The 24463-nt window shown below is 42.6% G+C and overlaps 1 protein-coding gene across 1 annotated transcript; it reads left to right on the top strand.

Moving 5' to 3' along the window:
* Positions 1-10010: 10010 nt before the first annotated feature.
* OLFML1 (olfactomedin like 1) lies at positions 10011-20452 on the top strand. The gene is made up of 3 exons (XM_073347689.2): positions 10011-10322; positions 13118-13406; positions 18180-20452. The coding sequence occupies exons 1-3, from the start codon at positions 10197-10199 to the stop codon at positions 18956-18958; spliced, it is 1194 nt and encodes a 397-aa protein (XP_073203790.1). The 5' UTR covers positions 10011-10196; the 3' UTR covers positions 18959-20452.
* The last annotated feature ends 4011 nt before the right edge of the window (positions 20453-24463 follow it).

Genomic DNA, 24463 nt, shown 5'->3' with positions numbered 1-24463 from the left:
CATGCGAGTACCCACAGCAGTGCCCCTGACTTGAAGGTACAAGTTATCTCCAAATCTGAAATGGTTGTGGATGAGGACAAAGTCACAAAGCTCAGTCACCAGGTGTGCCATGGCCTCATCAGGGATACTGTTCTTGACAGCTTGTAGTCCATCCTCATGTGGAATATTGGTATAAAGAACTTCTACATCCATGGTGGCCAGGATGGTGTTTTCAGGAAGATCACCAATGCATTGTCATTTCCTCAGAAAGTCGGTGGTGTCTCGAAGATAGCTAGGAGTGCTGGTAGTGTAGGGTCTGAGGAGAGAGTCCAAATAGCCAGATAATCCTGCTGTAAGAGTGCCGATGCCTGAGAAGATGGGGTGTCCAGGGTTTCCAGGTTTATGGATCTTGGGTAGCAGATAGAATACCCCTGGGTGGGGTTCTGGGGGTGCGTCCGTGTAGATTTGTTCCGGTTCTGCAGCAGGGAGTTTCTTGAGGAGATGGTGTAGTTTCTTTTGGTACTCCTCAGTGGGGTCAGAGGATAGTGACCTGTAGAATGTGGTGTTGGAGAGTTGCCTGGCAGCCTCCAGTTCATAATCCAACCTGTTCATTATGACTACAGCACCTCCTTTGTCAGCCCCTTTGATGATAATGTCAGAGTTGTTTCTGAGGCTGTGGATGGTGTTGCATTCTGTACGGCTGAGGTTATGGGGCAAGTGATGCTGTTTGTTCACAATTTCAGCCTGTGCACGTCTGCGGAAGCATTCTACGTAGAAGTCCAGTCTGTCATTTCGATCATCAGGAAGAGTCCACGCAGAATTCTTCTTCTTGTAGTGTAGTGTTCTTCTTCTTGAGTATTTAAAGTGCACTAAAATGTCATGGGTGTGATGCTCTAGAGCTAGTAGAATAGGCAGACATCAACAGCAAGCTAAAACTGGCCTCTCCAAGGAAATCAGGAAGCCAAGAATGTTCCAAAGATTGAACTAGAAAATATTTTATACATCACTAAGGCACTTCTGTCCATGTGAAACTGCTGAATGATGTGTTTACTAGTGAGTCCAGTGGATCAGGAGTTCTCTTACGATAGAGGGCAGGCAGAAATTCACAATAAAAAGGAGCTAATGGACAAATTTAGTTTGGCCCCTGACACAGTGACCAACAGTAACATTCTTTTCATGTTGTCTTTCACACGAAATCACTTAGTGTGGTTTGGGTGATTATTTCTAATCTAGAAATTTTTCATGAATCTCTAATATTTTTTCATTGTTTCCAGAGATGGAGTGTAGACTAAGATGAAGCCCAAGTTTCTCTGAAAGCAAGAGTGAGAGAATCTTGAAAATCATGAAGTTTTGAGCGGTGGCAATTTCAGAATTTGTACAACTGAATGCTCTCCAGTTCCATCCTGACAAGCTCTCCCGTGACCTGTAGATATATCCTGTGGGAAGATTTCTCTGGACTTGTGTCAAGTAAAAGCACACCACAAAGCTTTCTCTCTCTATTCTGTACTCATTGTTCCAGATCCCCCTACTTTTGCTCCCTACCACAGCATAAGTGCATCAAACTTACAATTAGTAAAGTTGCTTATTTTCTTTGATAATTAAGGCATCCTTCAGAGATACTGCATGGGATTTAATTCCCTTTAAAACAGATAAATATGGGATTATAAACAGGTTGGCAGTGGCCATTTAAAAAAGCTCAGAAATGAAATTGCACAGTGTTTATGTACTCCAATTTCCCCCTTTCTGGGGCTTGACTTGGTTGGTAATGCAAAACCAATAACTCAACAAACTTCAGTGGAAGTGTGACGAAGTGGGAACGTTCTTAATGTTTTCTCTGAATACTGTGTGGGTGCCTCAGTTTCCCCCATGCAGTTCTTAAGTATCTAGGTGGTGGGATAAGGGGGTGTGATTGTTGCAGAGCCCTAGAGGGCCAGGGTGATGGTGTCTGCACAGAGAATGGCCAACACTCTGTCTCCTGGCAACTGATGGCCTGGGCCCCTCTCCTGCAAGATGCCAACTGAAGGTGTTGGAGAACAAAGAGATCAGGTGGCCTCCTGGCCCGGGAAAGAGACTAAGGCCAGAGGAAGGGCAGGAAAGTTTCAGTTTGGAGCGGTCTGGGGAAACGGAGGGAGCCCCCTAGAGGGATGTGACTGAGCTGTCCTGTTTGTACCTACAAGCTCTGTTTGGAACTGTGTTCCTGATGTCTAATAAACCTTCTGTTTTACTCGCTGGCTGAGAGTCACAGGGAATTGCAGGAAGAGGGGGGTGCAGGGCCCTGACTCCCCCACACTCTGTGACAGGAAGCATCCTCTTTGCCTTCTGCTGTTCATATGGTGTCCCTGCAGGGCCTTCTCTGTCCTACTTTTCTCTGGTTCAAAGTGATTCTTCTTACCTGGGTATAGCTAACTGGGTGTGGGGGGGAGCCCACTGCGACCACCACCATGGTATCTGATGTGACATCAGCAATTACTCAAACTCTAATGCAGGGTTGTAGCCCTTGAGTATAGGGTGATTAAATAGAAGAGCCCTGCATTCTTATTCAGGGTCTTAGAGCACATGCCTCCCAATTACAGGTTTACATAATATCTACTGGTAATTAGACCTGAATTCACCTGCTTGAACTACAAACAATATAAATTGTTCATCAACCGTAAACATGCCATTTCTACCAGTTAATTATGTAATTCCATAGGAAAGGCTGCCTTATGAATTTTAACAGATTTTCCATACAAATAGAGATATCCCTCTCTCTCTCTCATGTACAGTGTATAGTCATCCCTAAATTCAATTTCTGAATTAATGTAACACAAAGTGAAATAACACATTTAAACATGCTGAAATGACAAAATGCTCATGTTCTACTATCACAAAAACATGCCAGGAAATCTAACATTTGGGCTGCCTATAATTGTAGGGAAAAGTTCTTATTCTGGTTTTCATCCAAGCAAGCTCTAATATTATATATAAGCAGAAATCATGAATCACATTTTTAAAAAATCTTTCTAAAAGAAAATGTAATCCAAGACACACATGAACATTTGGCATTCCCTTAATTCAAGAGCTATGAATTGAGATGGGTGAACACTGAAAAGCATTTTCTGGGAATATTCCACTGAATTTTTAAACAAAGTCATTTTGACTATGTTCATGCCCCTCTTATGTTCACTTTCTGTGACTATTCTAGTAAATAAGCTAAATTACTGGTGTGAATCAGAAGAGCAAATTGTAAGTGTGACTCTTCACAAACAGTGAATTTCAAATGGCATAACTAGCACTGGCAAATGTTGAACTGTGAATTTTACACTTAACTATGCAATTCCAAAATGTTTGGTTTTGGTTAGTTAGTCAGTAAATCATTCAAGTGCCAAGAACAGACCCAATCCTGAGTTTTGTAATTAGCCAGGACAGCATGTATTTCTGCGTTCACAATGAATGCATGAACACATCAATAATTCTTCGGGAATGATTGCAAAGAAGGAATGAATGTGAGAACTTCACAATCTTTTTGCAGGTGAAATTCAGTGCATACCTTATTAATCATTCACCTAGCTCCAGTATGTACCAGTTTCAGCAAAAAACACATTCATCTTGGTCTTGTGCTTTTGTTTAAAGGTCTGATCCTGTAAGACACTAGTACTTACTGCAAGGGACTGGACACCCCCAACTCCTGTGGACTCCAAGAGCATTGAGGGTACTCACCATCTAGGAGGAATGGGTCTTCCTGAGTTACTGTAGTTCTAGACTTCTAAAGCCTTTTAGCAACTGGCCTTCATAGATTACTGAAATTTAATTTTCCTCCTTTACAAAAGGATCTGATTAATGTTTTCCCTTTATCGTTTTTTGAATCACATTCCTTGCTATATGTTTTATCTAACTCAGACTTTTTAAATGCTTATGCTTTAATACAGCTTCCTATTATTCTGAAGCCATGAGAGCCCCCCAGTGGAAGTCTGAGAGTCCTGACACTCAGCCCATTTCATGTTGTCCTTTTTTTCTGCAAAGTATATTATGTCCCTTGCAGGGCTGGATTTCCAATTAGGTACTGAAGGCACATGCCTAGGGGCACCGGTGTTCTTGTTGCCAAGTATGCAATTTTTTAGCCCAATTGGGCTATCTTTAGCTGTCAGTTGCTGGGGTTTTTTTTAGCAGTTGTGAGTTGCGGTATTTTGGGCTATTTTGCTGCTGCTGGCTGCACTGCTTGGGAGTTCTCGGGAGGGAAGGAGCCTCGTGATTAGCCCTTCCCCCTGCTGAGATGCCCCACACGCCATGCCCCCTTGCCTTAGGTGATGTTTGCAGCATGCGCAGAATTCTTGTCCGAGGGAGGCAGAATTTTTTTTTTTTTTTTGCAGAAAATGTGCTGCAGTTCTGCCTTTCGCCAGACAGAGGCCGGGGTGGCGCCAGAACTGGTCTGGCGGGGGGTGGCAAACAGCTAGCAGGCGGATGGCGGGTGAAAGGTCACAGTAGCCTTCTTGGAGCCAGGTTAGGAGGCAGAGTGGGACACACCGAGCTGCTGGGGGACACAGGGCCACATGGGGACAAAGGTTGCCAACTTTCTAATTGCACAAAACTGAACACTCCTGCCCCTTCTCCAAGGCCCTGCCCCCATTCACTCCATCCTCCCCCCCCCCGTTGCTCGCTCTCCCCCACCCTCACTCACTTTCACTGGGCTGGGGCTGGGGGTTGGAATGCGGGGGGGCTGAGGGCTCCGGCTGGGGGTGTGGGCTGTGGGGGAGGGATTTGCAGTGCAGGAGGGGGCTGGGACATGGTGTTGGTGGGGGAGCAGGCTCCGGGAGGGAGTTTGGGTGGGGGGGGACTCCAGGCTGGGGCAGGGAGTTTGGGTGTGGGAGGGGCTGAGGGCTCCGGCTGGGGTGGGCCAGGGGATGAGGGATTTGGGGTGCAGGAGGGGCCTGTGGCAGGGGGTTGGGGTGTGGGTGGGTGTGGGCTCTGGGAGGGAGTTTGGGTGGGGGAGGGGACTCCAGGCTGGGGCAGGGGGTTGAGATGCAGGAGGGGATGAGGGGTTCAGGGTCCCGGTGGCGCTTACTGCAGCTCCCGGAAGTGTCTGCCAGGTCCCTGCAGCCCCTAGATGCATGGGCAGCCAGGGAGGCTCCGTGCACTGCTCTCGCGCCCACAGGCACCGTCCCTGAAGCTCCCATTGGTCGCGGTTCCCGGCCAAAGGAGCTGTGGAGCCAGCACTCAGGGCGGGAGCAATGCATGGAGCTTCCCTGGCTGTCCATGAGTCTAGGAGCTGCAAGGACCTGGCAGCCACTTCCGGGAGCCGCACAGAGCTAGGGCAGGCAGGGACCCTGCCTTAGCCCTGGGCCCCTCATTGTGCCACTGACCGGACTTTTAACGGCCAGGTCAGCGATGCCGACCGGAGCTGCCAGGGTCCCTTTTTGACCAGGCATTCTGGTCAAACACCGGACGCCTGGCAAACCTAAGCTGGGCCACATGGTGAGGGGGCTCCAGGCAGGGGAACATGGGGAGGGAGCTCCAAGCAGAGCCACATGGGGAGGGAGGAGGGGTGCTGAAAATGCTGTGTGCCTGGAGGCACATAAAGTGTAAATCTGGCCCTGGTCCCTTGTGAATATAACTCTGATATCTTGTGTTTGCCTTCAAGTATGGATTTAAAATTACATTCTGATGTTTACATTTTTGCAACAATGCAAATCCCTTTGTCTGAGGGCCAAAGTGCAAACTGCCAAAATCAGGTTTTTCTGAGGCAGGATAGGAATTACAAGGATTTATTTTTTGATCACAATAAAAAGTGGCTCATCAGGTGGTGGCTAGTACTGATGGCACTAATGTAATGAAAGAGTGACCACATGTAGTGCTGTGCATGCCACTGAAATTTGCTCTCAAATAGCAATAGAACCCTTACATGTCAACACAGACTGGACCCCATTAGTTGATTGTCACTGGAGATCATTGTCATGCATGTAATCCCATCAAACAAGTGAAGCAGTCCCTTATTGTTCCTATGAAGTGCAAAAAAAGTAAATAGGATACACACAGGAATCTGAACAAGATTAGCAAGAAGGTAAAGAATGATATGCTTTACATATTAGTAATACCGAATGCTATTATGGCTCATCAGAGCTGAAGAAGTATTACTGTATTCGATTACTCTGAACACATAAATTCAAAGCTCTCAGGATCTATCTGCACTGCAACCATAAACAAAATTGTGTGTTTGTGTGTATAATTCCAGTTATTTCTCTACTCTTTACCTTGCTTATCGTAACTACATTTGATTAATCATCATGAAATGGGAAAAACAAAGAACTAAAGCACTGATACATTACAAAAATAATTCCATGTTTTCCTCAGGCTTAATAGCAGAGTGATTTTAATTTGTACATATTTAGTGCTTTAAAACACATGGAATTAATGTAGGAAGCTGCAAATCAGATGAAACCTCTAGTGTTTTCTGTTCACTAATCCTGAGATAAAAATCACGGCCCTGTGTATATAGCATCAACAAAGGCTTTTGGAGAAAACTGTAGATCTGTCATAGGTCAGACTAGATGGCAGGAAAGATGTGACCTTATGCATGTGCACTGTTTGGAAGTAGAGAGAATGGGAGTATCAGCCAACTTGGCCAGGTGTCTGAAGTTGTGCCTAATGAGGGGTTTTGACACTAAAACCAGGGTGCCCGATATACCATTTTCCTATTGGATTTCGCAACATCAAGAATAACAAAATGAAGCAAAAAAGGCTAATGTGATGTAAGAAATAAGCTTGTACATGCCTGCTCATTTCTATTCTTTGAAACGATGTGTCCACCAGTCATCAGAGGAGGGGCCCTCTGAGCTATGGCAGCACAGCAGTGAGTAACCTCAAAGAGGAACCAGTAGGTCTGATTCACTACTGCGCTACTTCAGTGTAACTCCATATAAATGAATGTAGCTAATCTGGTGTAAAACTGGAGTGACACCATGGAAAATGCGGCCCGATTTCTCCAAAGCCAGGTATTCTCACTCAATTGATTTGTATAGTAGGTTTAAAAACAAAAAAATCTTCAATATTTGGAGCCAAAACTATAAATGCAAATACAGGGCTGAAAACACCTACATATCCCTCACAAAATCTGAACAGCTGATACAATAAAGATGACCACAAATGATGAAGAAAAAGATGTGATACGTGCTGTGAGGAAAAAGTATAGACAAGGAAAATGCACTACTCCTTCCCCCGCCTTGAAGACAGAGGTGTAGATGGGTGGGCACATCCTTTCAAAGAACAGGAATAAGCAGGTAGGTCACTGTTCCTTTTTCTCTTCCAGTGCCCCATCTGCCTATCCTTGTAAGGATGCTTGTATCACAGCAGAACCCCTTCCAAGAGTGAGTCACAAAAAATAATAAATGCTCTGTGGGGCATGGACCGTCAGTCCTGTGTCTTTATAGCTCTAGCCCAAAAGGGCACCAGGCTCTGAGTGGAACCTCTAGGCCCCTCCAATATAAATATACAGCAGGAGTACAGAGTAGCCAAAAGGAAGTACAGTATCCCATCATGTAGAAAAATAAAAGAAAAAAACCCCAAAGGTCAGTCCTCAGTCACAGCCTGGAGAATCCTCCTGCTGAATGTTACATTTGATGAGTTTGAGTTTATCTCATTTAGCGAAAGTACAAAGTGATGACTAAGTGGCTGCCTTGCAAATCTCTCCCGCCAAAGCTCCTACGCTTTCAGCTGCTGATGATTTTTAGGTAAACCTGGAGCAATAATGCCAGAAGGCACTGGACAACTCAGTTTCTTTTACAGCATTCTTTAACTATGCAGGACCTTATCCAGTTTCTAATGGTGTACTTTGAAACTCTTTTGCTCCTGTGTCTGGGATACAGGAAAACAAAGAGAGGACATCTGAACTCTGTTTTAAGTATGGAGCTAATGCTTTCCTAACATCAAGCTTATGCTATTTTACCTCCTTTGGGCATTCATACATAAAGAAGACAGAACGATGCCTTGAGACTGATGAAAGGTGTCCCAAATAGCACAAAAGAGAGTGTACATCTTGGAATAAACTTTGGAGAAGTCTGCAGCACCATTCTGTCATTGTGGAAAGTACAACTATTTCTTCATTGACAGAGCACCTCATTCAGATAATGGCTGAGGTTATAGCTATTAAAAATGCCACTTCTGAGGAGAGAAAATAAGTATGCATGTGGGTGAGCGGTTCAATCAGCAGCTCCACTATGATATTCAGTATTTCTAAGGGGGCCATTTTTTAATATTTGGAGGATATGTCAACTTGTGAGTAAATGTGAAACAAGACCCAAGAAAGTACAATGTCAAGCTTCTACTGTTATTTAGGTCTAGGGCAGTGCTGATGGTCATAATCTGCACCTCCCTGGAGCTATCACAGAGATCCAAGGATGTTCCAACTTGCGGGAAGTCCATGATGTAGTGGATCTTCACTTCTATAGATGAGCTGAATTTCTTCGTGCACCAATGGGTGAAAGTGACCTATTTTGCCACATATAATTCATTTGCTGATAGCTTCCTTAAAGCTATTAGGATAGTTATGACACTCAGAAACCCCACAGGCTTACAGCCCCATGCTCAATGGTCTCTGTACCCACTGGTGGAGAGGAATGTGCCATACACCACTTTTCCACCCTGCCCCCCAATCCCGCAATAATACCTTATCATCCAATCGTGTTCTGTTTTTACCATACTTTGGGAGGCAAGAAAAAAGAGTATACACCACAGAACTACTCCAGCACTCCCAATCAAAGGAGATGACCTAGTGCTTCCTTCACAGCTGCATTTTTTCTGTATGCCTGGAGGACACATCCAGGGTGTCCTCCTATCAGTTTCAGAGTCCAGCAAGACAATGTTGTTTGTTTTCATCTCCCCAAGAAGTAGCTCAGCCTGCTCTGAGATTAAATGAGAGTTGGGGAGGTGGTATTCAGTCAGGCTGACTGCACATCACTGACTATTCCACATAAATGGAAACTGGCAAACTGGTTTGTTTTCCATTAGCATAAAGGAATATAAAAAAATCACTTTTTGCCAGTGGACTCTGACTTCTTGTCATAAATAATGCAAAGTTGTACCTCACGGCAATCAGGGAAATGAGGTCAAAGGGTAAATTCTGCATGCTGTGACACATTTTCATGCATTGAATCAATGCTCATATGCTTACACTCATGCTAGAGAGAGCACAAAGGGAGAGCTTGTGTGGGTGTGAGAGTAAACTGTAGAGAAGGATGCTGACAAAATGTTAAGATGTGCTGAATTCCAGGAAACAACAGTACAGATGTGGTGTTTGGGTTCAAATAGAAAGGGAAATGTCTGATGCCTAGGACGTAACTTCCCACTGTCCATTCGGCCATATCCCTTTGGTCAAAGGGTTCTGGATATTCATATGCACCCCCTTCTTCTCAAAGAAAAGACCAAAAAGACCTAGAACAAATACGACTTAAAATTAGTATTTCTTTTGAAAAATGAAAACCAAAAACCTTGCCTCAAGTAGGGGCAAAAGGGAGAAGTGCCAGAAACTCCATTAAATCCACAAGGGACTCTGCTGCTTCTACTGATTTTATAAGGGAAGGTGCTCGGATATTATGTTGATAGTATAAAACCCTAAGATAGATAAATGAGAGAAGAGCACCTTAATATTTTTCATTTTTCTAACCTAGTACAGACAGACATATGTACCCAGATAAACACTGAAAGTGTAGAAGTTGTTTTAAATTGCTTTACACTAACAACTGTGATTGTTCAGAACAACAACTACAGATATTATGGACCTCAGCTGGTGCAAATCAGCATAGCTCTATTGACTTCAGTGAAGCCGCTCTGATTTACATGCGCAAAGGATCTGGCACTAAATATTGTTCTGTTGGTGGGGGTGGAGGGTTGTTTTCATTTTTATTTAATACAATTGGACTAAAGGCTCTATGTGACTCAGTACTGAACATCTGGGATTGATCACAAGATCACAAGCTGGAAAGCATTCATCTTGGCTTCTAGAAATAAACACATCTAACTCAATGCTTTCCACAACTTTATTGTTTTAATGATAGATTGAAGGAGCTTAAACAGCCATTTTAAATCTTTTAATACTCACAGCTTTAGTATTTTTAGCCATTTTTTTCACATCATAGTATCACGCAGCTATTATATTGATTTTAATTCTGCGGTGGGGGGGCAGTGTTAGTGTGATTTTTCTTCCCATTATTAATTCCTTATTTTTCCCCACAAGATTTCATAGGACTATGATAATCCTGCAACTCAGATTTTTATTAGTTTCATTTTTCACAAGTATCGTGGGAGAGGCCCAATATGTAATGCAAGATGCAGTACTAATGCATTACATCGACCGGCGTTTTCTATCTTTTGAGGTATGTGTTATCTGTATAATTGTGTCACAGGAATATTGTCTTGTTGCAAATATATTTGAAAGGTGGTGCATGTTCTTACATATATGCATATATGTTAATCATCATCAGTAAAATAATGAATAAACAAAAACAAATAAAATTAACAAACTTAATTAGTATGTTATGATAACTAAAACCTGTAACTTTAATTATTTCGTGTTATCATAGCATTATTTATCATATCATATCATTTTTATTTTATTATAAAGAGCCGAGTTCTGCTGTCAGTTGCATCTGTGTAATCCCTTCAATAAAATTTAGCTAAAAATGTGTAAATGTTTAAATTGCTGTCACAGTATGTCTCCAGAATATCTGCATTTCCTGTTGGCATCAACAGGATTGGTGACAAAAATTAATAATGAATTAGTAAGCAGAGAAGATAGTAGAAAAATGCTTTGTAAGCTTCCAATCTACAGTTGAACTTTAAGTGTATTTGCATCTTGACAAGAGACTGAAAAAATCCCCATGTGGTTGGGAGACTGGAAAAAGTTTTGGTTCTGCTAAATTTCATAAGATTACAGTCCCTCAGACAGGGCTCCCACCTACTCCAGTATCTGTCCTCTTTCTTCAATTAAAATCACCAAGTACTGCAAATTAAATTCAGATGAGATTGTTAAAAATAATTCCAGAGGTTTTTCATTCCTAGATCCTAAATACCAGTGTACCATCACGCATACTTTATTTAAACAGTGTGATAAATATACAATAGGACAGAATTTGTATGGGATGAATTACTAAAAATTGCTATTGTGCCTTTGGCTGGTAATAATTTGTGTTAATAAAAGAATTGTAAAGAAGCTCTAACCGTAGTCACTCCTGCACTCCTTCCTCATGCAGAGCTCCTACTGGCTTCAATAGGAGTTTTGCCTTAGAAAGCAGTGAAGAACTGGGCCAATGTTCTGTCCCCATTAGGTGGGCTGGGATTAATACTTCACTAACCTACACAAGAATGACAATCATATAAGTTTCAACTGGCTGTTTCCTCCTTTTTGCTTCATAGGAGAGAGACGTTTCTCCCATCCTCTCTGGTTCAGACCCCTAAACCAACTAACATCCTAAGGTTCTCGCAGAGGTTGGGACACCCATAGAAGCTGATATATGTGTAATTGTACAAGCAATGTGGACAGGGGGTGAATATCTCCTACCCCCTCACATTTCAACTGGAGGGGGAAAATAATGTCTTTCTTCCTTACACACACAATGACTAAGGGAGAGGTGAAGAAGGAGTGGACAGTAGCAAGGGCAGAAAAGGGGAGGGGTAGATATTGGAGGGAGAAGCAGACTTTAGACATTTGGGAGCATGGATAGAGGCACTTTGTGTAGTGAGGAGGAGAGACAGGTAGATGGGCCTCTTGGTGGGGATTATGGTCATATGCAAAATTCCAAGTTAGCACTTGGATAACTGGCATAAAATGAGCTGGGGAGCTATAAAAACCTCACCAAAGATTCCAGAGAATGAAACACATAACACATACTGCATGGTTCCCTTTGTAAGTATATTTATTCCTCAGTCATAGAAAAGTTCACCTAACACCCACAATGAAAAGCTTGAAACCTGTGTGTAAAACACCACAACTGAGTACCCAGTTTTAACTAGTTAGGACTATCATTCTTGTGTATCTGCCCTTAGATACTGATACACTTTCAATAACTCATCTGAAAGGCAGTGTGGCCTAATGGGTGGAGCACTGGACTAGGACCGAGGATGCCTGGGTTCTATTCTCAGCTCTGCCACTGTCCTGCTGCATGCCATTGGGCAATTCACATCTCTCTGTGCCTCAGTTTCCCCCTTTGTAAAGAGATTTGTGGATGAAAAGTCCTATAAAAATCACTAGCTTTTTCAGCACCTAGCCTATTATGAAGTTTTGACAAACTAAACGGGACTAAAATTTAAAAAGTGGCTGATAATATTGGGTACCTTGGATTTTGGGTGGCCAATTTGAAACACCTTAAAGAGTGCTGTTTTTTGAGGTGGAAGCTCAGCATTTTGTGAAAATGAAGCCCCTTTTATGATGACTTCAGCTGGGCACCGTAAATCACTAGGCACTTTTGAAAATGTGTCCGATGGCAGGGCCATTCGAAATGGTCAGGCAGGTAGGGCCTCACCTAAGATGAACTGATACTGAGGTAGCTGCATAGATGTGCTCGTCTTTCCAATCTGAATTCATTGCTCTATCTTCCATGATTTTACTCCCACAATTTTGACCATTTTGACACAAACTTTCTTAGCAAACATTGATTTTGTAGGTCAAAATTTCAATTTTCCATTTTAAATGCTAGGAAAGAGGAAGTAGCATTAACTCTGGATCAGATATCTGCTGGGCCAGCAAAGGAACAGTGTGTGAAATTTGGTTGCTTCCTGGCTCCAACAGCCCCTGTTTTCACATTTTTATGAGACAGACTCAGCAGAGATCCTAAAGAGAGGATTCTGAGGGGCCTCAGGGAGGGGAGTCACCAGTGATCCCTCTGTTCTGCTCTCCAATGGGTTATACCAGGGCTCCACTCGGCCAACAGAAAAAGAGCAAAGAAACTGGCCCTTCATAGCAAGGGAGACTACAGATATGTAACCACAAGTATGAATTTCAGTGACTTTCTCATGCAGATTAATAAGTGACCAGGGATAATTAGTTTGAAATGAGGAAGGGAAGGGGGGCCACTGGTATTTATAAACTAACCATGTATTAAGATTCTATCTATAGAAAATACACACGCACACAAGCAAATATATATTTATATATTCTGTATTCTAATTCAAGAGCAGGCTGGAAAAATGCAACCAAGATATCCTGGATTATGTACAAGAATTCCGAGACTTTTCAAGGAGGATGATATCGCGCCTGGAGGGGCTGAAAGTTTATAAAGCTGAGATTAAAAATGAAGTGGAGCATCTGCTAACAAGAGTTGAAAGAGCACAAAGGGACATTGACTATTTTGAATCAACGAGAGAATCTACTACTTGTGTAGAAGTAGATGAAGACCTGGTGGAAAAGCAGCTAAATGAAGACGCAGAAGAAAAAAGGAAAGTCAAGCTCATGCTTAATGCAAGTAAGAACTATTTACTTTTCAAAACTTAGATCTAAGAGGGCCAATCCTCTAGTCAATACATTTATGCTGATATGTGGATAAAGTATATTTACAAGTGTATGTTTTTTAAGTGTGATAATATTGAGCTTTCAACAAAGAAAACAAATACACCAAAAGGAAAAGGAAAATGCTATAATTAATATATTTGTTATATACATACTGAATTGCATGTTAAATTGGTTCTTTGGAAATAGCTCTTTGATTGGAGCATTAAAAGCATTAAAAAAAAAAACTACTAAAGGTATGCTCGGGCAACTGTCACAGTTCCCAAGACAACTGCACCTCTGACCCCTTTTTGGTCTCATTAAGGGTATTCCACTTATGTCTCAAGCCTCTAATCATCACCATGACGTGATTCTCAGCCTTCAGCCTGGGGATTTAGGCTGCACACTCCTGCAATTCACTGCGATCAGCTTAGTAAGTCTGAATTAAGTTCAGCACCTCATGCTTCAGGGCTTCAGACAGAATCTGTAGGGGGCCAGAAGCAGGGCCAGTCTTAGAGGTGGGTGACTGCTCAGGGCCTCATTGTCAGTGGTTGCCATCAGACTACCGCAAGATGGCAGGCCTGGGCTGCCAGAGAGGGGGTGAGTGTGGGCGAGCCCATGGCTGGAGCCCCACCTGGCCAGCTGGGCAGGAGGTGGGTGATGCAGCCTGGAGCTACCAGTCTGGTGGGGAGGCGCAGGCAGCCGGGCTCACTCCTGCAGAGCATGGGGGCCAGGCCAGCGGCGAGCAGGAGGCACAGGGAGGGAGGAGACGGCACTGGGGGAGGAGGGAGGTTGTGCACCACATCCTTGCTCCTTCCCCTCTCCCCCCCAGAGCCTCCTCAACGCCGCGACACAGCTGATCGTGGCAGGCAGGAGGCGCTAGGGGAGGGAGGGAGGTTGCACGCCACGTCCTCACTCCTCCGCCCTTCCCAATAATTTCCCCCAGAGCCTCCTGAAGGCCGCAAAACAGCTGATCGCAATGGGCAGGACGCAGGGGAAGGGAGGAAGAGGCACTGATTGGGGGGGCTGCTGGCGGGTGGGAGGCGCTGTGGGAGGGAGGCAGGCTGATAGGGCTGCTGGTAGGTGCTGAGCACCCATGATTTTTTCCCCAGAGTCGGCTCCTAGCAGGAGCCCCATATTGTCTTCTGAAGAGTTACATGCGGCTCCGGAGCCACCTGCTGGCCACCCCGATATATTGTATAAACACCTTTTCTGCCTAGCATTAAGATTAGTTTGCTAACCCAGTTGTTTACCTGATCAGATTGCTGGGTCAGCTTTTCACCTAACTGTTCTCTTTCCTTCCCAGACAAGCAGGCATCTTTTCACATTTCCCCACACCTAAAATATACATTCGACATATTACATACTTCATGGATTGATCCCTATCCCTATGTCCAGTGGTCATTTTATAGAGCTCTGGGTTCTTTGTTTGTCAGGCTTATGGATCCGGTTAAACCAGTCTAATTTTATGTTTTATTAAAAGCCCTTATCCTCTTAAACTGCATCTTTAAATAGTATCTCGCCACTATGAAATTCACTAATTGATGCAAATTATATACAGTATGGACATTTTAGCTGGTCTATTTTATTTCCAGTCAGAAGCAGTGTGAAATCAGAAACACATAACAGAAAATTTAAAAATTGGAATCAGAACCTTTTAAAAAAGCTTCGGGGCAGAGCCTAACGTGGTGTATATCTGACTTCAGTGGAGCGAAATCAAATTACATGAGCTAAGGATCTGCTCTCTTCATCTTTGTCAACATGCTGTCAAAGGGTTAAAGCAGGTGGTAATGATGATACTATCACCCTTCTCACCCTGTTTACAAAGCCTACTCCTACCCCAGTCTACAGCACTCTGAATTTCAAGGTCTGTTCCTTTCTAGATCTAAGCTTGTTTGATGATTCAGGCACTTCCTTTGACATGCAGTAAAAAAATAAACTGGATGTTTTTTAAAACGTCTCACGGTAAAGACACTGAAAATTGTTTCTTTCTAAAAGTAACTAGGGTAAAATTACCTGCCCTTGAGTCTTTCCAGATGTTGAAAAGTTGTTATTGAGAGTTACACATTAGTATATACTAGCCATCATCGTTAACTACATCATATTAACAGGTCCATTATCCATTTCCAGATTTTACAGCATTGTTTGCGAGTGTTTAAGGTCTTGCTGCCTAGGTTTCCAGCTGTCTGTGGAATACATTTACTGCTGCTTGAGGTAATTCTTAGCTGACACCACTATTTAAAAGCAGAGCCATGAGTTCATTGCTATGTTTAATTGTAGTCATTGAGGACCAAATCCTGGTTCCACTGAAATCAATGGGGAAACTAGTAAGCATGTGGCTTTTAGAGCACTTAGATAAAGTCATCTGTTAAACAGTAAGTGACTCTTAGCCTTAACAACAGCAGAGCTGCCACTTCACCATAAGGGGCATAGTATCAGTCCAAGGTGAGTGTGTTTGGTTTGAATACGTTCAGACACTCACTGATTGTGCAGGAAGAGTGGTTGATCTTCCAACTCTGCCTTGGCTGGGAATGGGATATGGCATTCCTGTAGATTAGGCATCAAACTGCCTTCTGGGACTGATGGTTTTAAGATTTGGAAGTATCCTGGGGCAGTAGAGGTGTCTCCAGTCCTTCATTTTGGCTGCAGTAACCAAAGGGTATATGTAGGGGGTATCAGTATCCAGAAGTGCAAAAAAGGGTTGCTTTCTGGAAGCAATGTGAGTATTTCTATTGACTTCAATGGATTTGGACCAAGTAAAAAGAGAGGAGGCTGATGATGCAGCGGAGTTTGCTTTTGTCTTCTCCATTTCATCTACTGCCAGAACTTGCTGCCTTAGGGGCTTGTTTGTCCTGTTTGGTTAAGAAGGCTGCACTTTATTAAAAGACATTCTTTAACCGTCAAGTAGTGTCTCTTCTAATTTGTTAAAGCGGCAAAGAGTCCTGTGGCACCTTATAGACTAACAGATGTATTGGAGCATAAACTTTCGTGGGTGAATACCCACTTCATCGGATGCATGTAGTGGAAATTTCCAGAGGCAGGTATTGTTATTGCCTTTGGCAAGCAAGCTGTTTACTCCTCTCATATACATTGTAATAACATGTTTGCTGGAAGGAATAGGCAGTTGATAAAGATTGAGAGTTCCCTGGGCATGATTCTCCATTGCCTTGCACCTGGTAGAGCTGTTAATATCTGTGCAAAGTGGGTGTACAATGCTACCAACTCCGAATTACCTGCTTATTCTGATAATAACATTTAGCACTCACTTCGCACTGGTGTATATGACTACACCACTACTCCCATGACATGCCTCTAACCTGAGTTATGGTGACATGGAGCTGTTGTTTTGATGGTCCTACACCACCTATGGCATGCCCCAAAGCCAGAGAGATCCTGACTTTGGGATCTGGCTGATCTCTGGCTCTTTTATGTTGCAGGAGTGGTGAAAATGGGCCAGAACAAAACCGAGAATTGAGATCTTTATATTCTGGTTTCATATTAGGATGCTGTGTTTCTTGCTAAGGGTGTTATGTTATTGGGGGGTGGGGGGGAACAGAGGGTAGGAGTGAACCCCTGAGATAGTATGTTAAAATTCAATAGGTCAGACTTTAACCGGTAGGTCTTTTATAAATAAAGGACTTGATTCTTCTCTCGTGCTGGTGTAAACCAGGAGTAACCTCACTACAGTGAATGCAGACACACCAGTGTAAAACTGGTGTGAATGAGAGAAGAATCGAAGGTGCTGCTCTGTGTCTCCTCTCAGTTACAATAATGCAATGCTGTTTGGGTGGCATTGGTGTAACAGAGCAGAATTTGGCTCCATGTATGTAGTTGAAGATCTGCCATGGAAACTCATTGCCTAAGATGTTGATTCTACGCAGAGGTGAAAGCAAGCCGGTACAGTATGGTGTGGCGTACCGATAACAGCCAGTACACAGCCGACCGTACCGGCAGGGCCGCTGATGAGGGAGGCCAAAAGGGGCAGCTTCCCAAAGCCCGGCAATTTAAAAGGGCCCAGGGTTCCCGGCAGCGGCTGGAGCCCTGGCCCTTTAAATCGCCGCCAGAGCCCTGGGGCTCCTGTCCACCGCTACCACTACAATGGGGCTCCAGCGGTGATTTAAAGGGACCGGGGTTCCCGGCCGCTGCTACCGCAGCAGCGGCGGGAGCCTGAGCCCTTTAAATCGCCGCTGGAGCCCTGGGGCTCCCAGGCGCTGCCGCTACCATGGGGCTCTGCTAGTGATTTAAAGGGCCTGGGGCGCTGGGTGCTGTCGCGGTAGCAGTGGCGGCGGCTGGGAGCCCTGGGGCTCTGGCGGCGATTTAAAGGGCCCGGGGCTCCAGCCCCTTAAATCACTGCCAGAGCCCTGAGCTAGAGCTAGCGGTGGCCGGAAGCCCCGGACCCTTTAAATCGCCGCCCAGCACTGAAGGGCTGGCTCGGGGAGTCTGGCCTCAGCCCTGCTTCTTCTGCCCGAGGCCCCGCACCTTCCAGTTGAGCCACCCCCCCGACCTTGCTCAGGACCCTAGCCGCCCTGCATACTGGTAAGTCCCTTAAGTTACTTTCACACCTGGTTTTACAATATGAAATGAGTTTGGTGACTACTTAACACAGCAATTTTGTTGCCACATTTACAGACATTTTGGACATACTCTAAGCAATGGATGAAGGGACTAAGAATTCAAAAGAGAGGGAACAATAAGAGGATTCAGTCATTCTAATTTTATAATCCTTTATATTTGGACTGTTTCCTTACAGGCTGTGACAACATGCTTGCGGGTATCAAGTCCCTAAAGATAGTTAAGAAGACTGGAGATATGCATGGCTTTTGGATGACAGATCCAGGCAAAGACCATCTGAAGATTTATTTCTTAAGTGGATCCAAGAATAATGTTATTTTGGAATTTGCAAATATTCGGGCATTCTCAGAAATGAATCGTAAGCTAACACCACGGAGAGTTAACTTGCCATCTTCCTGGCAGGGAACTGGCCATGTTATATATAATGGTTTCCTGTTTTATCACAGATATGGCTCCTTAAATGAGATAGTTAAATATAACATCCAGAGAAGAAAGGTAACGGATAGAATGCTCCTGCCAGGTGCTGGACAGATTCCTGCCTATGAACTGTTTCCTGATACTAAAATAGATCTTGCTATTGATGAACAAGGGCTGTGGGCAATCCATGCAGAGCCAGACACGAGTGGAAACCTTGTCATCACTAAAATCAACCATATGACTATGACTGTGGAGCATACTTGGGACACATCATGCAACAGCAAGAATGCTGAAGCAGCTTTTCTAATGTGCGCCACCCTCTATGTTGTGTACAACTCTCCTAGCGGAGGCACATCTCGGATAGAATGTGTGTACGATGTCTTAGGCACCATAAATGCTTATGAAATCCCCATGTTACCTTTCCCCAAACGTCAGCGCAGCCATTCCATGATACATTATAACCCCAAAGAAAAGCAGCTATTTGCCTGGGCTAATGGATCCCAGATCCTTTACAAACTTCAAACAAAGCAAAAAGTTTAAGATCTTTAGGAACTTTTCAAAGATGAATATTAAAACAAGCTTAAAGTCAATGACCCAAGTTCTCTTCTCAGTTACCATCACGGAATTCCCCTTGCTTTTCCATTTGCTCATAGATGCTTTATATTATATATTGGGAGCTGAAACACCTCCTCTCCATTACACTGATTGCCCCCAATTGGATGAATTTGGAAGGAAACTTCCACAAGTTCAAACTCACAGAGATAAATTCTCTTCTGCTGTAAATTGATATGGTTCTATTAAAAAGTTAGTGAAATTGTGCCAGTTTACACCATCAGGGAATTAGACCAACAGAGTTTTCACTCCCATACATGGTGTAATCCCATTCAATGCAACACCAGGCTCTGTACAAAACACATATTTGAGCAAAATCCTTATATTCACCTCAGTCAGTTTAGTATAAGTAATGAGTAAGGCCTGAAGGATTTGCCCCGTACTAAATACTCCCAAGGTCACCCTGTTAATTTTTTTTCAAGTGAGTGTAGGGCCTTGATTCAGCATAGCTCCTAAGCACATTTTAACTTTAAGCACCTGCTTAGGCCCATCAATGCACTTATGCACCTCTTAAGTCTCACTGACTTCAACTGAACTTTAAGCACATGTTCAAAGTTAAGCATGGGCTTAAGTGCACTGCCGAACTGAGGCCTTTGTATTTGTGACAGGTACAGGTAGACAGCACTGAACAAAAATATCCAGGGTTGTAAAAGTAAATATTGAAAAACAACAAACTGTTCTGAGAGAGATACAAATCCTATGCTTCAGGAAATAAAGCAACCTCTACTACTGGGGCTTAGACGGAAATTTTTATCTGGAGGCACCATTTGCCCAATTCAAGGCTTCTTACACCTTCCTTAGAAGCATCCGGTATTGACTGCTATCAGAGAGGAGTTGCTGAATGAGATGGACCATTGATCTGATCCAGTGAGGCAGTTCCTAGATTCATTTCAAATGTATGTGTATGTATTTTCACATCCAGATTTAATTGGTAATGACCAAATATTGTTACCCATTATGAGTACAGACCCCAAAACTACTATTATTGCCCCACATTGACAGTCAAAGCAGAGAGGTCAGGGACGGAATAGTTTTTTCCCGGAATAGGTTTCAGAGACTGAACTTCCCTTTCACCCAATGGAAAGCTGGGGCAGTTGTCTCAAGTTTAGGGATGAAGTACATTAATCACTGAGACTGATGTGGGGAAACATGCCCTGCCACTGTCCATGCTGCATCTGTTCTGTGAGTAAACAAGATTTATCCATATAAATGTTCAATTCTTTTTTAATCCTGCTAAGCTCCTGGCCTCAATGACTTCCTGTAGCAATGAGTTCCAGAGTCTAAATATGCTTTATATGAAGAAATATTTCCTTTTATCAGTTCTGAGTTTGCTGTCTTTCAGTTTTATTGAATGTGCCATTACTCTTATGTTATCAGACAGATTGAATAAAAGTTCCCGATCTACCTTCTGTAGACCATTCATTATTTTGTATACTGTTTTTATGTCCCCTCTGATTTGTCACCTTCCTAAAGTAAATAATCCCAATATTTCTTACTCGCTTTTTGAGAGTTTTCCCATACCTCTGACCATTCTTGTCCACTATATCTGCACACACTCTAATTCTGCAATGTATTTTAAGAAACGGGTCACCAGAATCAACACAGTATTCCAGGTGAGGGTATAACATTAATGTGGACTGGCTTTATGACCTACCGATAAATTCCAATGGTATATTTGTTCAGAATTAAAACAAAAAGCTAAATATCCTCCCTATACCTATATCTGTAATACACAAGTAGCAGCTTCAGTTTTTGGATTTTAAGAATATGTGCATTATAGTTTAATAAAATAAACTGATGTGGAAAAAGCCATACTTCATTGAATCCACAGAATAATCACATTTTGTTCTTTAAGAGTAAAGAGCTGTTGTTGCTTTCTAAAAATAACCTCAACAGAACAGCCAAACATCAGGGAATGATGTTAAAAAGAAAATACAACCAAAAGAATACAAGCTAGTTAGTTACAACTAGGTCCAAGCTGATATATTTTAGCAAAGAAACTCCATAATCTTATACCCCAATACTAAGCCAAATACAAACAGGAGACAATATTGTGCTTGGACTAAGGAAACTGTTTCTCACTTCTGCGTGACAATGGGCAATGTGGGTGAGGTAATATCTTTTATTGGTGAGAGACGATCTTACACAAGTTGGTCCAATAGAAGATATTACCTCACCCACCTTGTCTCTAATATCCTGGGACTGACACGGCTACAACATTGCATACACGACCATAGGCAAGTAGAGGCAAGTTGCTTGTTAACCTCTCTGTGCCTTAAGTCTCCCCAGCTGTAAAATGAAGATAATGACATTACTCACATTTGCCAAGTGCTTTTTATGAGACCAACAAAGCCACCTGAGTTTGAGGCAGGATGCATCTGCTCTTTTATGGGAAGTATTCTAATGAAGACGTTTTCCTTACTGGTATTTGCATAAGCAGAATGTATTTTGTTATTATTCAAATAATTCCTAAATTAAGAAGAGACACAAGGTGTTTGCAGTGTTGCTGTAGCCACATTGGTCCCAGGATATTAGAGAGACAAGATAGGTGAGGCAGTATCTTTTATTTGACCAGCTTCTGTTGGTGAAAAAGACAAGCTTTTGAGCTTATGCAAGTCTCTTTTTCAGATCTGGAAAAGGTATTCAGTGTCTCACAGCTAAATACAATGTGGAACAGACAAACATAAGGAGTTATGTGTTAAATTAAGAAGACACTAATGATATTTTTGTACTTTCTTCCCTCATACCTTCCTATTTGCAACAACTAGCGATGGGTGAACCTCAAAGGTTCAAACAAGGATCTAGCTCAACCTTTTTGCCCTGGAAGTCTATCAAAACCAGGGCTGCTTATGCATTCTCAGTATTTCCTGGTTTGGCTCAGAATGGAAATACTGCAAGAACAAACTTCACTGCAGTATTTAGTACTCCTTGGTGAAACCAGGAAGGGCAGAAGAGTGTGAAAATTTAAAAGAAAAATGAACAAATCGTTCAGATTCAAATCAGGTTTGGGGCAGAGTTTCAAGTCTGATGTTCTCAGAAAGAGTGTGTGAATAGACTATTCAGAGAGCTGGGATTCCTGAGTTCTAATCCTGACTCTGCAATTGATTTTTTGGCAAGCCACTTAACTTTTAAGAACCTCAATTTCTCCCATCTCTAAAATGGGGATGATGTTATTGACTGACAGCCCAGCCCAAAGTTCACTGAAGTCAATGGAAACTCACACTGACTTCAGTGGGGTTCACATCAGGAGCAGGCCAATACTTCATAACTAAATAAAATATTTGTTAAAAGCCATACAAAGTATTAAGGTCAGTCACTGGCAGAAGTGGGAACAGAGTTTTGGTCCTTCTGGCTATCCACCATGTGTTTATGACACAATGCAGCGGGACTAAGCACGTGCTTAAAGTTAGCCACATGCTGAATCCAGTTCTTATCCAGTGGACCAGGTCTGGGGGAGGGCACCGCAGAGTCTAAGTACTTCCATAAAAATGCTCAAGTCATGAATCTCCTCATGGATTTTTGAAAGCCATTCAGAGAAAGTGAGGCCATTTCCCCCAAAACAAAACTGAGGACATGAAAATGTCTGCAAAACGAATTAGTAACAATTGTGTGCAAAACTCCATGGGGACATTTTCATCAATTTCTAACAGCACTACTTTCACAGCTTGAAAATTAAATTTATTTTCTTACAGCCTTAGCAAAGTTTCTTTTTCCTCTAGCATGCAAGCACACAGTGACTTATTACTGTAGGATTGCTGATGAGTGCCACTGCAGATGGCTGGTAATAAAGTTTTACTGTTGTTAACGGGGCCTGTCTGAGGGGTGGGCAAGCATGGCACATACATCCAGTGGTCCACCATACAGCTGTGCTGCTCGCCTTTTTTTCCCCCTCTGTGGTGACTAGACAACTATTTTCTTCTCCTGTGGGAAGCAGCCAGGAGGGCTGGAGGGGGCAGGAAGTGGTGCAGCCCCTAGACTTCCAGCTGTTTGAACTACGTTCAAATATTGAACCTACAGGGGCAGCCCAACAGCAGTTTCTGAAAAGCAGGAGAACATGCTGATTAATTTGTTCTCCTTCTTGCATTTTATTTGATGTGGGAGGGGGGAAAGTATGTCCTTTTCTAACTATAACTGAAATTAAGAAGTTTATCTAAAACGAACCCCCACGTAAAGGCTCCAAACGCAGCATTATAATTTTTCACACATTTTAACGCAGCCAATGGAAACAACTATTTCTACCCCAGTTTTAATGTAATTTAGAACTATGCAAATTAGGAAGAACCACTTCACATTTTCCATTAGAATTACAAGTGGTAGCAATTTGTTGGCAGCAAACTAAATCCTGTGTTGGTTATATTGTCGGTTAATATCTTTTTTGTTTTCAATACAAAACAGAATAACATACAGCCTCAGAAGGTGGTAGTCTGCCACATAGAAATAATTAGATTAGTCTGTCAAAAAAAAAGTAATGTTAGTCAAAATGTTTTGTCAGTAGATACATAATTCTTTGTTCGCACCTTCCCTAGAAAGGACACTAGACCAGTCGATGTTGTACAATGCTAAAATATTCAGTGAGAAAAATATTTGCATATCAAGGAACTGAAAGGCAGAAAAGTAAATACATTATAAAAATTATGATATACATAGAATATCAGCCACTTTCCTTAATTATAGTATGGTAGTAAAACTATATGTTGCACATTTTATAGACCAGACTCGTAAATACATTCTGGGGCAGATCAAGTCTTACTTGAAGTATTTACTTACATCAAGTAAATACTTCCAGATCAAGTCTACATCATTTTGCAATTAAATATTTCAGCATTTATAAGAAATGCCATTTTTCAGTATGTTAAATAAATATATAAAAATTGACTATTCCTTTGATAGATGTTACATTTTAAACAAAAAAAATTACCTAGAAAACACTACAAAACAGAAAACTATCAGTCAATATGATATGATATCAGACAATTTTTCCCCTTCGGGAGGGGAAAAATACTGGATAAGTATAAATGGATCCAGCCATGGGGAGGGCGCGGGCGGAAGGGGTGGAGCTGAGGGCTAGTCTCTCGAGAGGGGGCCTCCACCTGCCACCCATGAGCACTTCTCCTCCCCCCACCACAAGTTCTGGCAAAATAAGCCAACAACTAGAAAAGTAGGTTATCCCAGGATATCATGTTTGGTCTGAGTTGTGTTGTATTAATTTAGATAGAATAAATGGACCCAAAGTGTCAAAGGTGTTAACATGACCCAGACTGCCCAGTCACTGCAAACGTTAAACAGTATTAAATAAGGTCTGGCATACAGATACTACTACTTAGTACTATGGCAAACATGCTATTGAAATCCTTTTATTAAAGATACAGAAAAATAAGGAAAATCAGAGCATTTTAAATGGAAAACATTAAGTATGGCTTTCATTTTAACAAC

Source organism: Lepidochelys kempii, chromosome 6, assembly GCF_965140285.1.
Source record: "Lepidochelys kempii isolate rLepKem1 chromosome 6, rLepKem1.hap1, whole genome shotgun sequence".
NCBI lineage: Eukaryota > Metazoa > Chordata > Testudines > Cheloniidae > Lepidochelys > Lepidochelys kempii.
This window is presented reverse-complemented; position numbering and strand designations above follow the sequence as displayed.